Source organism: Mya arenaria, chromosome 7 (assembly GCF_026914265.1).
Source record: "Mya arenaria isolate MELC-2E11 chromosome 7, ASM2691426v1".
NCBI classification, from domain to species: Eukaryota; Metazoa; Mollusca; class Bivalvia; order Myida; family Myidae; genus Mya; species Mya arenaria.
The window spans coordinates 30,464,490-30,479,373 of record NC_069128.1 but is presented as its reverse complement, the minus strand read 5'-3'; the positions used below and the strand labels follow the sequence as shown (position 1 = coordinate 30,479,373).

At 34.3% G+C, this 14,884-nt stretch overlaps 1 protein-coding gene across 1 annotated transcript; it reads left to right on the top strand.

The window, feature by feature from the left end:
- Window positions 1–3,428: 3,428 nt before the first annotated feature.
- Window positions 3,429–8,626, top strand: LOC128239772 (uncharacterized). Its single transcript, XM_052956195.1, has 3 exons — window positions 3,429–3,523; window positions 4,683–4,874; window positions 8,338–8,626. The coding sequence occupies exons 1-3, from the start codon at window positions 3,469–3,471 to the stop codon at window positions 8,508–8,510; spliced, it is 420 nt and encodes a 139-aa protein (XP_052812155.1). The 5' UTR covers window positions 3,429–3,468; the 3' UTR covers window positions 8,511–8,626.
- The last annotated feature ends 6,258 nt before the right edge of the window (window positions 8,627–14,884 follow it).

The window sequence follows — 14,884 nt, the reverse complement described above, 5'->3', positions numbered from 1 at the left end:
TATCTTTGATGTTATTTTCTAGCCAGCCTCCTTTCAAAGAAAAACAAATCGATAAGTTGTCATACCATGTGTCGGTCCTCGGCGTAAGCACCTAAAACGTCGTCATAACTAACATTATTTACTCATACCTCAAATGACCTGCCCATGCTTAATTTGTAAATACACTTCATCGGCAATTTCATATTTTTATACATACCTCAAGTGACTTCTCAAATTAAATTATCAAATACCAATCATGGGCAATTTCATACTGCCCCGCACCGGCGGAACGGTTTTGACCAGGTGACATGATACTGTCACATAGCACGAGTGTCTAAATGCAGCCATAATTGGTTTCTCAAGTCTATAACGCACATTACAAATGCATGTAAAAATCATTCGGTGACAATAAAACTTGATTAAAAGTGTTTGACGTCACTTAACTTGCAACGCAGCTGCTTAAACGACATTATTCATTGTTTAGCCAAAACAATCTGTCAACAAAACAGAACTCTTCTCCGTATTCTGCATCAGGTTTGCAGCAATTATTTCTCCCGTACCGCAGTGAACATCATCAGAGTAAAAACATCATAAAAACTATTCAGCCCCCCCCCCCCCCCCCCCGCGGCCTCCACTACATTTTAACCTTTTTTGTTGTCTATAATGTATGTTTTAATACACGCGATAGATAATTCTTAAATGTTTAGAAACGTATCACAGAAATATAACGATATAGTGGATAAGTTTATTTTTGTGTAAGATCGCAATGTATTTGAAAAAATGAGAGCAACACTATTTTACATGTTTCATACCCATAATTAAAGTTTTTCCTTTTGTTGTTCACGAGGTTAATTTTTTGCGATATAAGACTGGAACGACCAAAGTTTTTTTTTTAAGTTTAATACCGAAAAAGATATAAAATGAAAAAAATAATTCTAGTGTTTTCAAACAGCGCACTTTTTTATATGCGGACGCAACGGCGTAGCTGAAATTGTGTCCTAGCCCTATGAAGTTTGATTTCAGACAGGCAAGTGGAATAAAAACAAAGAAATGAAACAGATCAAAATGATGTTTTCACTGTTTGTTACAACGTTTTATTTCACTGATAAAGGTCTATAAACCTCCGGAAAGCATATACTAAACTGAAATGTGAATATTCTGCAAGTAGAATCCAGTGGTGTTAATGGATATACAACTACATTTATCACAGGCTTACCCTTGTTTTACGTGTAATATACCCATCACGAATATTTTTATCTTACACATGTGTAGGATAACATATCAGACATTTCTATTGGCTAAACTAATAACACGCGACCTAGATATCCCCCTGCATTGTTTGTAAACAAAATGGTTTAAACCCCAACAATTACTTACCTCAATAATGAAGCTGTAGGATTTCCGGGAGACAAATGGCTAACGAATCATAGTGCCAGAAGGCATCTTGTTCAAAAACGTTCTGATAACAATGTTTCGCTAAACCAGATAATGTAGATCACTAGTCACAGAGACTCCCTTACTAACAAATTTCATGAACTCGTTAAATAAAAGTTTGTATTAAATGACAACTCAGTGTAAGATCCTACATGTATTACACATAATTGTTTAATCAGGGCGTTTATAAGTTCTATACAAATTTACACAAAACTGTCCACAATAAATTATTATTTAAGTTTTGATTACAGACGTGAACTCATTGACATCTTTTTTATATTCGATAATAAAACAGAAATCAAGCATTATGAATACACTTAAAGTTGTGCGACGATGTCACATACTTGACCCTGCAACGATACCGGAATAAGCTCAATTGAATTTGAGTGTAATACTTGTACCGACATTAGAGTAGAGTGACACATTTAATCAATTACAACCTCAAAAGACTTACTGGCGAAAAATGATGCATTTTTTTCCGTGAGGTTATGACGGGATTTCCAGAACACAGTCTTGACTGAATGTGTTTATAAATGTATCATTTATCATTTTGCAGACATACATTTAGAAAAAAGACATAGTTCAAATTGAAGGGCAAATTACCCCGATTCGGAAGTGACTACTCAGTATTACATGCCTTTTAAACAGATAACAGTGAAAACAAGCACGGCTATACCATCACATACCATTGGTTACTTTCCATCTTTGTAGGTATGGTGATCGCCATACAGGTGGTGAGAGACGTTATAAAATTATATATATAACGATCCCATCACCGGCAATCCTTGCACAGTCTGCACGAAAAATAAAGCTGTACATGATGACAATGAACTCATGGCCGACAAATCTAAGTGGGCGTATGCAATTTATACGTGATCAAGTCGACGTAACCAGGTCGACGTTTTCAAGTCGGCATTAATTTAGCAAAGTGTCGCTTTTAAGATCGTCAATAAAATATAGAATATCAACAGAAGACAATATAAAACAGGTCGACAAGATTATAGAACAAAATCTGTTTCAAATGTAAATGCTAAACGGTATAAACATCTTTATTCTAAGATAAATAATGAGTTTAATGCCAGAACGTAGCTACACCATCTACTTCTTAAATGGACTAGACACCAGATGGTCGCAAAATCGGCACATTATTTAATTGATTTAACGTGGTAGAAATACATTATTTAATTTATTTAACGTGGTAGAAATACCAAGTTAATTTTAAATTGATAGCATATGCAAAAACTCCGTAAGATACATATGTCGCATGCGATACCTCAGTAGTCAGTGTGTGTTTACCACGTGATAAATTACGTCATATATGCTACGTCGGAAGACTTAAATAAAAAAAAATGTTTCTTTTACAACACCATTTTAAATGGAACAAAAGGCAGTCTATGCCGCTTAAAGAGCCCCGCATTTTATTTATTACCGAATTTTGACAGTGCTCCGTCGTATTGTGAAAAGGTTTGTCGAAGTGTTTAAAGGAACTAAACTCTCAATTAAACTTTGATAAAAGACCGAAGGCACGGCTCTTTGAGCGGCGTATACTGCGCTATTTTTCATATAAAATGGTGAAGAAATAGTGAAGTTATCTTGGTTTAAAGTCTTTTTTCAAATCAAAACATTGCCTTCCGACGTAGCATTTGTGACGCAATTTATCACGTGGTATACACACACTGGTAGTAATAGTAAATGCCTTGTACTCAGCGATTTTAATTTTATATAATTTTTACGTTTTTCTTGAAAGTGTATCATCGAGTGTCTAGTCCCTTTAATGTCGCTTGGTTATCTTCAGAATTAATATCACAAACTTTATTTTTCCGCATTCGTGATAAAGCAAATAAAAAAGTCACATAAATATCTGTCTTTAACCTTTCATGATAAAAATAATTTAATTTTCCTGCTTTTAGCAATGTTTTAGAACAGTTTTCAGAACAAACATGACCTTCAATTGTTTATTCGCACCCAGCTCCGTAAGTTATTTACCGGTTTCCGGGCGTTTGTCGCTGAACTTAAAACAGTCTAGTTTAACGTTAAACAAAGTGAAGAAAGAACATGGAGATGGAGAAGAAGATGTTTTTTGTTGCTGTAGTTTTCGCCTTTGCTGCGGGTAAAATACTTTGATATTATGTTGTATCTGCCTTGGTGAATTGTTTTATGTGGTTAATGAAGTAGCTTTAATTTAATAACGTCATTATGTATTACTACATATATAATTTTATATATGTGTGATCGTCTGCGAAAAAGTCCAGATAATGAATTTATGTTAACAATAAAAAAACAATTTTAACGGAGAAAAGGACTACAAACAGCAATGTTCAAAATTAAATTAAAGAATATTTTCAAAATTATGCCAAAAATAGCTATGATTGTTTCTTTGAGTGGTTTAGAGTTTCATAAAACGTAAAAATATGTATAGAGACGTTAAGGCTATAAATCATCAATATATATATTTATATGTAGCAATAGAATACCACTTTCGTTGGCCTTAAATGTGGAATTTATTAAAATCGTTTAACTAGCTTTATATTGAATGACCACTTACATGATACAATCGTTATGCCATTTTAAAAATTGCTATGTCGACTTATTATCGGAGCTTTCTCAAGGTTATACAATAAATAGCTGCCCCCGTAAAACTCGAGCGTCTTAAAAATATGCAATGTAGTGGGAATTTTCTAATATTTATCAATGAATATTTAAAAAAAACCTGTATTTTTCATCACATTTATTCATATACATCTCTCATATTGACCTTCGCCTTACTATTTTTCATATTTTGGGGTTAAGTTTTAAAAGCGCCGCTGGTGTAAGTCGATTTCAGAAACTCCAAAAACATCGGATGGCATCATTTGTTGTGGAGAGGCGCAGAATAGTTAGGTTTAAGTTATAATACACGATTCTAGACTACATAAAAGAGTTTTCAGTACTCAACAATAAAGCAGTTGCAGATCAAGGATTTAACATGGGGGCGTAACATTTGGGCGTCACCTTTCGACTTGTGCCCCTCCCTCAAAACCGATATTGCTTTGTTAAAAGTGTTCGCAGGGTTTTTTGGGGGTACTACCAATGAACGATTTTAACAATTTCTAGTTCAAAATGGTACATATTGGGCGTATTTTGTTACTCTTTTTCTCCTTATACATATTGAAATTATTTAATCATAGTTTAGAGATCCGAATAGTCCACAGAGCACAACAAAGCATGGCGTAGAAGTGTATCAGGAATTATCGACGAATATTGCCTTAAAACTCTGATCCTACTTTCAGAAGCTGCAATGGCGATCAAATGTTATCAGTGCGAATACGAAGAAAGTATGGGAATAACAGCTGGTATGGCGAACTGTAAAGACGAATTTAAAGCAGAATACAATATGACTATTGTTAACGATCCCATCACCGGCGATCCTTGCGCTTTCTGCACGAAAACCAAGACATCACATGATAACACGGATACTGTTTGTAAGACGTGTGATTTATTTTGATAAGTTTAACATAATAAAAGGAAAGCCACAGGGTTAATCCCCGTGGTCAAACAGTTAACGATGACCCTGTTGAGATGCACAACGTCAAAGCCAACAAAAAACACTCAACGATAATCACACAATGTACAAAACAGCACAGACACAGCACACACAAAATACAATTGACATAGCACATACAAAATACCATTGACAAAGCACAAACAAAATACCTTTGACAGAGCCGCACGAAATACCTTTAGCACATGCAAAATGTCATTGCCATAGCGCATACAATTTATCATTGACATAGCACATACACAATTCCATTGACATAGCACAAACAAAATTCCATTGACATAGCACATACAAAATACATACCATTGACGTAGCACATACAAAATACCATTGAAATAGCACCTACATAATACCATTGACATAGCACCTACATAATACCCTTGACATAGGACATACAAAATACCATTGACGTAGCACATACAAAATATCATTAACATAGCGCCTACATAATACCATTGAAATAGCACCTACATAATACCATTGACATAACACTTACATAATACCATTGAAATAGCACCTACATAATACCATTGACATAGCACCTACATGATACCATTGACATAGCACCTACATAATACCATTGAAATAGCGCCTACATTAATACCATTGAAATAGCACCTACATAATACCATTGAAATAGCACCTACATCATATCATTGACATAGCACCTACATAATACCATTGACATAGCACCTACATAATGCCATTGAAATAGCACCTACATAATACCATTGAAATAGCGCCTACATAATACCATTGAAATAGCGCCTACATAATACCATTGAAATAGCGCCTACATAATACCATTGAAATAGCACCTACATCATATCATTGAAATAGCACCTACATAATACCATTGACATAGCACCTACATAATACCGTTGAAATAGCGCCTACATAATACCATTGACATAGCACCTACATAGTACCATTGAAATAGCGCCTACATAATACCATTGAAATAGCGCCTACATAATACCATTGAAATAGCACCTACATAATACCATTGAAATAGCACCTACATCATATCATTGACATAGCACCTACATAATACCATTGACATAGCGCCTACATAATACCATTGAAATAGCACATACAAAATACATTTGACATAGCACACACAAAATACCATTGTCAAAGCATATACAAAATACCATTGCCATACCACATACAAAATACCATTAGCAAAGCAAATACAAAATACCATTGAAATAGCACATACAAAATACCATTGACATAGAACACACAAAATACCATTGACATAACACATACAAAATACCATTGACATAACACACACAAAATACCATTGACATAAAACACACAAAATACCATTGACATAGCACCTACAAAATACCATTGCCATAGTACATACAAAATACCATTGACATAGCACATACAAAATACCATTGACATAGCACCTACACAATACCATTGACAAATATTTACATTCGCACTTCATTCCTAAACGATGGTTGTTGTTTATCAATTGCATTTTATTTCTGTATAAAGTGCAATGGCATTTCCCATCGATATCGCGTGCGTTTGTTCGATACTTCTGTCCTGTCATTGGGCGCAATAATACCAAGGGGCGGGGCATATTTACTACGGAACTATTTTTTTCAATGAAATCGTAGTAAAATTTTTGCCAATATTGGCAACATGCAAAACTGTAATCTGCAGTTAAGCAGTTAAAAAAAGATAAGCAACGATAATTTGATTGATTTTAATGTAGATGGTTTCATGATGGATGGAACAGTTGAAGAAACGTTGGTGTTTAAAAAGGCTGTTAATAAATGTCACGAAAATGCAAAAACAGTTAGTTCAAAATAACCTCTATGACGGGTGCTTGTATGACGTCATGAGTGATGTCATTGAAAAAGTTTTACATTAAGCTCGATTCGGGCCGCAACATACCTCGGCAGCTGCATTTTGTTTCGACGCCATTTTTTGCAGTGTTCATTCGTTTTGAAAGTGTTGTTTTTTCGAAAATTGACTGGATTACTGGGATTATTTACACGCAATGCCTATTGGGTAATCAATTAATTACCTATTCAGTCATACTTAAACCATTGTTTGTTTTGATAACTAATTTAAGCCTGAAAATTTGGTAAACATGTTCTTGATAAAATGAACAGCATCTTCAGCATCAGAGAAAACATATTTGAAATTTCTTTGTTCATTGCATACGACGTAATGGAATCATGTCCATATAAGTCGTATGTTCTGAATAAAATCGACAGAAATAACTACAATTCGGAGGAGTTAGTCGTTTTAGACATAATTTAGTGCTTTTAATAGTCAAAACAATTGCAGAAAAATCTATTTAGTAAACACATCAGCTTGCCAGGAAAAGACAACTCAGTAGAAAATATGTAAGTTATATGTGGTTTATTTCATGTTTTGGTATTTGTATGCAGCTACGTTATATATGCTAAAATATGTTTTTGTGCAAAAGTTAGCATCGTTGACCAACTTTCGGTCAAAAACCTGGTCGCTCAGCCTTCATTGTTATGATGCGGGCCCTGATAGCGCATATGTAAAGCAAAAAACCGGGCATTACTGGCACGTGAATTTACTGAATAATGCACGTTTTCTACCGATAACGCCCGGGTTTTTGCGTTTTAATACACCACGATAACGGACCGAAAACACACATTTTAAGCAATAATACGTATTTATAATATTCTTGACCTTGAAAAGATAGAAAGTAATCATATAAATAAGGAACTATTTTATCTGTGCATTCGTTGTGGTATAAAATTAGGTTGCGATAGCTGTTCTAATTTACCCACCGTTGAGAACAACGAGAGAAAGAAAAAAGAGAAAATGTTCTTGAATAATCAATTTATTTTAGCAGAAATGTAGATTTAAATGAATGTAAATATAAGTATTAAAATTCGACATGTTGCATTTTATTGGGGTATGGTATGCAATGGCGCAGTTCAAAATATTGGTGGAGTCCTTCGGACTCCACCCATTTTGAACAGCCCCATTGCATACCATACCCCAATAAAATGAAACATGTCGAATTTTAATCCTTAAATAAAACACACAAGGCATATTACTTATAATACACTACATACATACTTCATGTACCACCATTTTTATCTAAAAATGAACCTTGTAAGATTAAACAATAGTAAGTCTCCTTGCCGGTATGCGCAGTGGTTATCGCACTCGCTTCTCACCTAGGCGACATGGGTTTGATTACCGGCCTAAGCGCATGTAAGTGAGTTTTCACCGGGCATTCCGGTCCTTCCCTCCACAACACAAAATGTCACTCTCACGTTACATCGTGCTAAACGAGTATGATTAGTATAATGTTGTAATAACCTAAAAATAGTACAATAAATCAGTTATTCATATGACTGCTCTCATATTTTCAGTTTACGACAGGGCCTGCTCATCCTTACAGGCAACAGACGATTGTGGAAGCGGAGAGTATGGCGGGGGTGAAACATACCTCTGCTCCTGCAAAACAGATCTTTGCAATAGCGGAAATGACGTCATGATGTCGTTTGGTGCAAATGCTTTCGCAGCCTTCGCTTACCTACTTTAATAACAGAAACTCATTCATTCATAAGCAACGGCAATGCCGTGACGTCATGTATTTTTCTGTCATGATATGGCTTTGTTCATTGTGGATAAAATAACTAATAAAAGTGTTCAATACAAATAAAACAACGTTTTTTTTATAAATATTTTTGTTGTTGTTTTCTAGCCAGCCTCCTTTCGAAGAAAAACAAATAGATAAATGTCATACCATGTGTCCGTCCTCGGCGTAAAAAGCGCCTGAAACGTCGTCATAACTAACAGTTTTTATTTATACATCAAATGACCTGCCCTTGTTAAATTTTTATATACACTTCATGGACAATTCATATTATTATACCTCACGTGACCTCCCAAATTAAATTATCATATACCAATCATGGGCAATTCCATACTGCCCCACACCGGCGCTACGGTTGTCATCAGGTGACATGATACTGTCAATTAGCACGCGTGTCTAAATGCATCCATTTTGGGTTTCCAAAGTCTGAGTTGAAAAGCGTTTATTAAAATATGTTTAAATGCATAATATTCACATGTTACTTTAAACATATATTACAAGAAATAATACTTCCATAAAGTGAAAAGGTCCAGGACTATGTCTTTCAAACTTCCCTTTATAATCTTAAAAAGGTACAACAATTATATTCACTTGGTCATACACCAATACCAGTGTATGTGTATACCACGTGGTAAATTGCGTTATAAATGCTACGTCGAAAGGCAAAATTTTGCTTCGAATGAAGACTTAAAAAAAAAGATACATCAATATTTCTCACGTGGTAATCTTAAATATTTGTTCAATATAAGCATTTGAACTCTTTGCAGAGGTCACCAATGACAATAAACATAATGGATCGCAATGATTGTCGTTATATGCGTCTTGTTTGAAAGAGAAAAGCAGATGACAGATAAATGTTAATCTTTGCTTGTGTAACTTATGGTTTATAAGAAATATTCCTCACTTCAGTCTTAACACGATTTGTTTCAAACAAGGTTACAGCCCTTTCAAGGGTGAACTGTGACAATAATACTTGAACAGAAGAAAAAATATATATGCACAAAACATAAAAATCACAACCGAATTGAGAGCAAAGCTGTGAAACTAAGAATATACAATTATTTACCCGGCAGGTTCGAAAACAGGTACAAATAGGGGGGGGGGGCAACTGTTTAAATGTAATAATATTAACAGCCCATGAACTTATATATCTGGCGGATTTGAATTCATTCACTTTAAGTTTACTTTATGTATGTGCGCTTAAAGTCTCCTCAATGTGAACAGTTTCGCTCATTAATTCATAAGACATCTAGCTGATGAATACTTACGGACCAGCCACGTATAACACGTAGATGTATTTCGCCTTTAAAGTCGATGTTGCGGAAAGTGGGTTGACGCGGAGATCTTTAGCAAACTTATTTTGAAATCGTTGCAGCAGGTGTGTAAAGACCTTATAAACGGACACGCAACTTACTTAATAACATGTTTACATTCCAATTGTCTGACCTTCACCGTTGTAACAGTAGTATGATTGCTTGATATCTGGGGTGTTGTGAATGTTCTATTTATAATGTTCTATAAATACCATGTGTATAGGCTAGACTTAATTTTGTGATAAAAGCTTGTTTCATGGATGGTTTCACAGCAGCCAGTTACTTGTTGTTTTTTTTAATTGAGACTATTAAAGGCGAAAAGACAGATTGATGTTTATGAAACAGTTTGTAAAACTAACTGTGGTTTTACGCCAGGTAATATAAGTATGTTACACAAACCTATGGAAGCGATAGCATAAAATTAATTCTCAAGCAATTTAGTTGTGTATATAACATCGCGAAACTTGCCAGACTGAGTTATCAATACATATTTATTCCTCAACTTCCATTTCTTGAATGAACGGCCTTTCGGCTATTCCGAATATTTTCTGATGGAACGCAAAATCTTCGGATATGTTCGGATCGCGAATCATTTTGATTTATTTGTATTCTGTTATAGTTCGTATTGTGTCAGCGGGCCACGTAAGACTTTAATCAACAAATGAAAAAGGGTTTAGTTATGATTGGTTAAAAGTGTTGTAGTCATTAATGTTTCAACTGTAAATTAAAAGTTATTTAATGTATCAACCGCGTTTTATGACGTCATATGATAAACTGTTTTCGGTCACGGTCGGGTCGTTCTGCTTACAGAATGAGTCAGAAATAATTTCTAATTATTTAACATCGGACACCATAAACACAAACGTCATGAAAAACATGGTGCTTATATGTTTTCATTAGAAAATTCCCAAAACAAGTAAAATAGTTAAATATGCATCAACAACCACAGCATACAGGACGTAAGGGCATAAAACAGTCTAATTAATGAACTTATCAGGTATCCATTTAAGTAACAAGAAATACATCAACAAGAAAACAGAAGTAAAGGACAATTAAGTAATATGTTGAAGATTATCATTTTCTTTATATGCATGGCCATCCAATATTTAACAAAAAAACGTTAAAAAGCTACAATTGACAGAGTAGAGACGTCACTATAAGTTATGACGTCACATCACATCGAGTTGTTTCTGGAATCACATTTTCAGTAAATATAGTAGGTAAATACTGAATGACACAACAATGACGCCAAAAGACATCTTGGCGACGTTCCCGCTGTTGCACAGATCTGTTTTACAGTAGCAGAGGTCTGACTCATATCCACTAAAAGATCCACCTCTGCATTCGTCTGAATACGAAACCGATGAACAGGATCGATCATACTCTGTAAAATAAAACCATCTTTGAAAACGATATCAAAATACACCAGTGATCAGGATATAGGTTAGATTTAAGGCTACAACATCGAAACATCGAAACTTTTAAAAATAGCATATTAACCTGAATTAAAAGTAAAGCATCGTTGATCGTTGGAATGTCGAAATAATTGCATTACTCCGCCATAAGCCACTTTTTGGCATACGTTCAGTTATTAGTGTATTAGTAAATGTCTTTATACTGCCTAACTTTATGCCATAATTTGAATGCCAAATGGTAATGTCATTGTTATGACGTCATGACATCATAAGTTTTAAAAAGTTGCTGTGATCACAATGCTAAGTTGTTTTCACATGATTGAGACCTAACCAGTCGAAAAGCGTTGAAGAAGTGAATGGTTGACTTTGTCTTTTGGATATTTTGAAATAACTTCATCGAATCCGCACCACTTAGAGCCATTTCCATCCCAAACAATGTAACACTTAGGATCCTACGATGGACTACTATTATCATCTCCATTTTTTTCGGGCAGCATAACTCGCTATGCCGAAGTCGTTTGAACCTCGGAATATACTTCAAGATAATGAACATAATATAATTATAAAATCGAAAAGCAAAACATGTTTTACCAACCAAAAAATTTCGAAAAAAAGTTCGACATAATCAGAACATCGAGATAACAAAGTTTGACATAGCATGTGTTGACTGTATATTGAAAGTCTCTTGTAATGAGTGTGTCGTTTTATATATTAAGACAGACCTTTACTTATCTGAAGGGGATACACTCGTTAAAATTCATTTTAATTATTATTTTTTATTTCCCTTGTGCGAACACAGGATGACTTGTCGAGTTTTAGTAAGAGCTAAAGTATAACATTCTTTTTTTTCTGAAATATGTGAGGCAGATTTCCTTTTAATTGTTTTTAAAGATAAAACAAGAAAAAAAAATTGATGCATAGCATCAAGTCGGCGCAATGAAATTAGAAGAAAAACGTGCATGCCGATAACCAAAAATGGTTATTATTTCAATGATAATATTTTGTTTTATGTTGAGTGTCCATATAGTGGAAGGACATTATGGTTAATAATGTTGTTAGAATAGAATAGTTTAAGCCCGGAATAATAAATATTCTGGGGTTTTTCCCCAAGCTTATCCTCCGGTTTAAACTAAATTATAACAAAAATATACATTCGTTTCTTCGGATGAAATAGAGTCAATGGTCTAATACATAGATTTCAATAGCATTAAATTCACCTTTTATTTGTACCGGCATGTTATGTGAATTCTTTGCTTTATATTTTGTATAAGTTTTTGTAAGACATTCACTCATATGATTATATAAAACGGGGATAAAAACTACTATACATCAAAGGGGAATTATCTGGAGTTCATTCTTTCGAATGACATTTTCAAAACAAACAATTAAGCTCCAGGTTAATTTTTCAAAATTCGGCATTTTTGCTGTCACCAACGGAGATTACTGCATAGGAGGTTTACAAACATAAAGGATATTTTAATAGTACCGTGTAACCTCCATCTATTTGATATCAATTGGAACACCTCAGTCTGAATCTATCTCGGAGATGGCCGAGTTGTTATGATTGAGTTGGTATTTAAAATCAAAATTTTCATAATGATAAGCAGGGCAATTGTAATTGAAGGTTTCATTATCAATTAAGTGTAAAGTTTTATAAAACAAACTAATCTTCATATTTTATCATGCAACGTGGAAACTATTGAAAGCATTGTTCTGCAATTTATGAACTAGTCCCTAAGTTGGAATATTTCTAAAGTAATATCAAATATAGTCGGCGCACTTCTGGGCGCCGACTAATAAAGATAAAAATACGAGACAAAATATCGCTTAAAAAGGGGAGGTACTTCGCTGTATCATTTATTGATACAGTGACGCATAGTTCCCCTTCGTATGCAAAAAAATGAAGCCCATTTTAATGATTTGGAGAAAAACTGTTTTACAATGAGTGTGCAGGAAACTTGTTAATATAAAGATTGAAATTCATTTCGGGGCAGTCATGCGATCTTGAACGCCCTGCTCAAAATGGCAATTACCGTGTAGAGCGTTACTTAATTAAAGTTATATTCGCTCGCTAACGTCTAGTTCACTTCAATTGTTCAGTTTTCATACAATTACAAATTATCGAGAGTATCGCGATTCATCGTCTGTGTCCTCAACATGAATGAAAACAATTGATGCGAACGAAAACTGAGCCATTCTTACGTAAATATTTTAAAACATTCTGAATTAGTTTCGTAGCAAGATTTTAATTTAATGCAAAAGGCAACGTTTCTAAACTAGTACCACACTGGCACGTGTGGAATGTTTAAAACGCTGTTTATCTTATTCAAACCAATACATACACATGAATAACAAACATACATATTTGAGCGATAAACCTTTAACTACTTACTAAATAATGCATTTATGGAAAACATTCATTACTGACAACAAGATTGTAACCGTGTTTTTAAAAGCCGAAAACGCAATCATATTAATTAATTGGTGAATTCTCAAAGATCTACAGTGATCTACTATCGTCTCATAAGGTATAAATACCGTGGTTTCTGCACCTTTCTTTCAAATGAAACTCGGTATCCTTTATACAAACCATTGTTTTTGACATTCATTCATCCCTTTTAGTATATTAAATCATTTGTATTTATTGTGGTAAATCATATATGGGCGTACGAGTGCATCTTTAAGTTAACCACTGGATTAACGACATCGTTGTTATCTTTCAACGGTGATGTGTTCAATTATTTTAAAAAAAACAAGCACAGTTGAGACAGTTACCTGAAATATTGTTAGAAATACTGCATATGTATATTCGTACTAAAAGAGAAATATTTTTAGCAAACAAATTTTATCTCATTCATGCATAGATATTACATGTAATATTAATCAAAATAAAATACGACCTAACCATTCGGAACTCCTTGGCCATTTCTCATCGAAAACAATCTCGGATATATATGAACGGTTTACAATGTCGGTTTTTTACATTTAACAACGCTGCAAATAGATCGCGTAGGCATTTCAGTAAATCAGTTAAGCCTAAGGACTTTACTCTGGGGAAACTTATTTATGCAACAATACACTTAAATGGCAATTAATTTGATATTACTAATACAAAATGAATGTTAAAACACTTCAATTAATTAATAATTTTATTTAAACTTTAACGAACTACTTCTGCTGATGTATAGGCATACATCCGATGTTGTTTTCGATAGAAAATGGGAGCGGCGTGCCGATTGACGACTTACCGACAGAGTCCGTGTCGACCTGTTCGCCCTTTGATTTCGTGCAGGTTTTGCAGGGATCCCCGGTTAATGGGTGAGTTTCAATGATTGGTACCCCATCTCCACTAAATGTATCTCCACAGTTCACCATACCAGTTTTTTTTTCCTCGAATGTCTTGGTAGACACACTTGTAGCACCTAATTGCCACTGCAGTTTCTGAAAATATTTACAAAGGTTGAAGGTATCTAATAAAAATGTTACTTTTACCATCACATTGACCTTTATTTAAATGCCTTGTGACCCCACATCAGTTTGTATCATTTGAAAGCGTCACCCGGAACACCTCGGCCCTTTTTTATAAAAAAAA